Raw genomic sequence first — 2,673 nt, forward strand, 5'->3', positions numbered from 1 at the left:
CCTATCTCCTCCATCAATCTCAGAGTTAGTTACTCTTCCAGTGTGTTCTGTTTGTGTGAATGAAATGCCTGAACATTAATAAATTTACTTATTTAGCTAAAAGCTTATACCTAGTTTAAAAATCTGAAATGACTACATACAGTTAAACCATCTCATAATCTAGCTCCACAGTGTGTAAATATGGATACTTCACAGCAAAGAATAAACCCCAACATGATTCACACCAAAAGTTCTCTAAAAGATAGCATTGTTAGAAGAAGTTGAATTTTATTTATATAAATTTGTACAAAGAAAAGAACCAGCTTTGTTTCAACTTTTTTCCATTAGGAAAACAGGTTACTTCCACCACCAAGAAAACTCCACCAGCTGAGGTTTACTCATCCCACTTCTCAGCTTCCAAAGCCCCGAAGTGCAAAACTCATTCCCCAAACACGGGATAGTGAACAAAAACACAGCAACTTGAGAATGTCTGGGAAGGACAAAGGTGTCACCGTCCTGGAGCAGGTTTTACACTGGCATCTTGGCCTAATCTCTCTTTTCAGGTTTACTGACCTGCACTCTGGCCTCGGTCACATTCAGGTTTATTGCAAGATTCTTTCTGAGAGGAGAAAAGCCACAAATGTTCACTCAGTGTCTGCAGTTGTGGACGAAACGCAACACACAGCTTGTTTGGAGACCCCTATGCTCCCAGCGCCCCAGCCCACTTTTCTGCAATGCCCAGCTACAAATCTGCTTTGGGGATGGCTTGGCTTTGTGTGAAGAGTTTAACTAGCGTTCAAAACACTCCGGATTCAACACGAATAATTTATAACGCAGTAATTTACAAATCAAGCCGAGCAAGAGATCTCTAGCTAACCAAATTATCAAGAATGTCAATAAAGGCAAGGCAGGACCCCCTGCGGCTCACGCTCCCACCCTGGGGTCAAACCTGATGCCCATCAAATGTTATTTACAAAAGCAGGAGTTTCCCGACTCGACAGACTTAGACGACGCGCGAAAAGGCTGACCTTGACGCCCCCCACCCCCCCACCCCCGGAGCTCACCGGCGGCCACGCTCCAGCAGCCTGGACCCCGCCCCCGCCCCCACCCCCACCCCCACCTCCAGGGGGCCTCTGACTTCGGAGGGGAGGGAAGGAGCCTAGGGGAGCCCGGGGCGACCCCTTCGGCAAGCAAGCCGGTTACCGTGCGAAAACGTCGGGGTACTGAGTGCGCTGGAAGACGCTCTCCAGTTCCTGCAGCTGCAAGCGGCTGAACGTGCTGCGGCAGACTCGATACTGCGCGTCGTCGGGCTGCCGCCCCTCGGCGTCCTCCTGAGCCGGCTCCTCCCGCGGCTGCCGCCCAGGCTCCCGGTCGCCCTCGCCGCTCTGCAGGTTCGCGTCGTCGTCGCCGCCGTCCACCGGGCCAGGGGCTCCCGCGCCCACGGTCCCTTCTTCTTCTCCACCGGCCGCTGCCTGCTCCGCTTTGGCCTCGGTTTTCTCCTTAGCGTCTCCTCCGGCGGCGCCGACCGCCGCGATCACGGTCGGCGTCGCATCTGTACGGGGACAAAGCCAAAGAAAGGTCAGGGCGTTCTCGCTTGGGGTGTAGGGGGAGGCAGGGGACTGCCGCGGTCTGCGAGCGGCGCCCGCCGCCGCGCGGCAGCGCCCGCTCCACTCGCTTCTCTCAGGGAAGAGCTGGTTTCCCGGGGTTCCCTCAAGCCCTGTGCCTGTCGAGGGAGGCACTGACCGTCTACTTCTTCCTGCAGCCCCTCCACTCCCAGGCTGCGGGAGCCCATGTCTTCGTCGCTGCGCTCCTGGGGAGCGGCCATTCTCTCGGCGCTGTCGACGAAGTTCTGGGCCGGCGTTCTCTTTCTGGCACCTTCTTTCGTCACAGAGCATCAGCCTGACTGACGTCTAACGGCCCGCACGTTGGCCGTTAGACGGCCGCTCTAAGTGTCGCGCGGTGTGCGCTGGGTTGGATTTGCAGGAGGCGCACGCGACTAGGGCGTGGCCAAAGGCTAGGGGGCGTGTCTGCTACGGGGGGGGGGGCGCTCGCTGTAGGGGGCGTGGCTGTGCGGATAACCGGGCGCTAAAGCTTACCCTTTAACCCTTTACCGGGCGGGGGTGGGGACTTGCCCTAAGGAGATGCGCTGGCTGTGCCAGTTGGTTTGGGGCAGGGGGTGGGGCGGAGGGAGACATCGGGCTTGCGCCCCAGAGCTTCTGGAGAAAGTTCTGGAGAACTTTCTCAGGCGAGAGACGCCAGGGGCTGGAGAACGCGCGGAGGCATCGGCAGCTCCAGTACCCTGAAGTGAAGGCTTTGCCCCTCGAAACGTGGCCGTTCAACACTACTCTCTCCTCCGCAGCTGGTAGCCAGTGCAAAAGTCTCTTGGTGCTGTTCCGCTCCCCTCCAAAGTCCGGCAGTCAGGCTAGTGAGTGAGATGACATGATTGGGTAGGCGACTGCTTGCTAGATTTTTACAACCACGTACTGATAGTTGAGAGAGCTATGCTCTCCGGGGCTTGGGGGGCAGGGGTCTACAGAGGAGAGCTTGGGGTTGGGTTTGCGCAGCACCTGGGTGCTCGGGCGCAAGCTGCAAGAAACCCACCATGCCCCTTGCAGAAGCTCCAGGCACTCCACGTGGAAGTACAAGTGTAGGCTTGTGCCCAGTTTCCTGCATCCAAGAATGTCTGCGCTTCAC

The 2,673-nt window shown here is 56.9% G+C and overlaps 1 protein-coding gene across 1 annotated transcript; it reads right to left on the reverse strand.

Annotated features, from left to right (window-relative positions):
* Nucleotides 1-247: 247 nt before the first annotated feature.
* Nucleotides 248-1,965, reverse strand: LOC103351909 (rhox homeobox family member 1). The gene is made up of 3 exons (XM_008272940.3): nt 1,723-1,965; nt 1,183-1,531; nt 248-598 (listed from the first exon to the last, which is right to left on the reverse strand). Exons 1-3 carry the CDS (start codon nt 1,802-1,804, stop codon nt 526-528), a joined length of 504 nt encoding a protein of 167 aa, XP_008271162.1. The 5' UTR covers nt 1,805-1,965; the 3' UTR covers nt 248-525.
* Nucleotides 1,966-2,673: the final 708 nt, after the last annotated feature.

Source organism: Oryctolagus cuniculus, chromosome X (genome assembly GCF_964237555.1).
Source record: "Oryctolagus cuniculus chromosome X, mOryCun1.1, whole genome shotgun sequence".
Lineage (NCBI taxonomy): Eukaryota > Metazoa > Chordata > Mammalia > Lagomorpha > Leporidae > Oryctolagus > Oryctolagus cuniculus.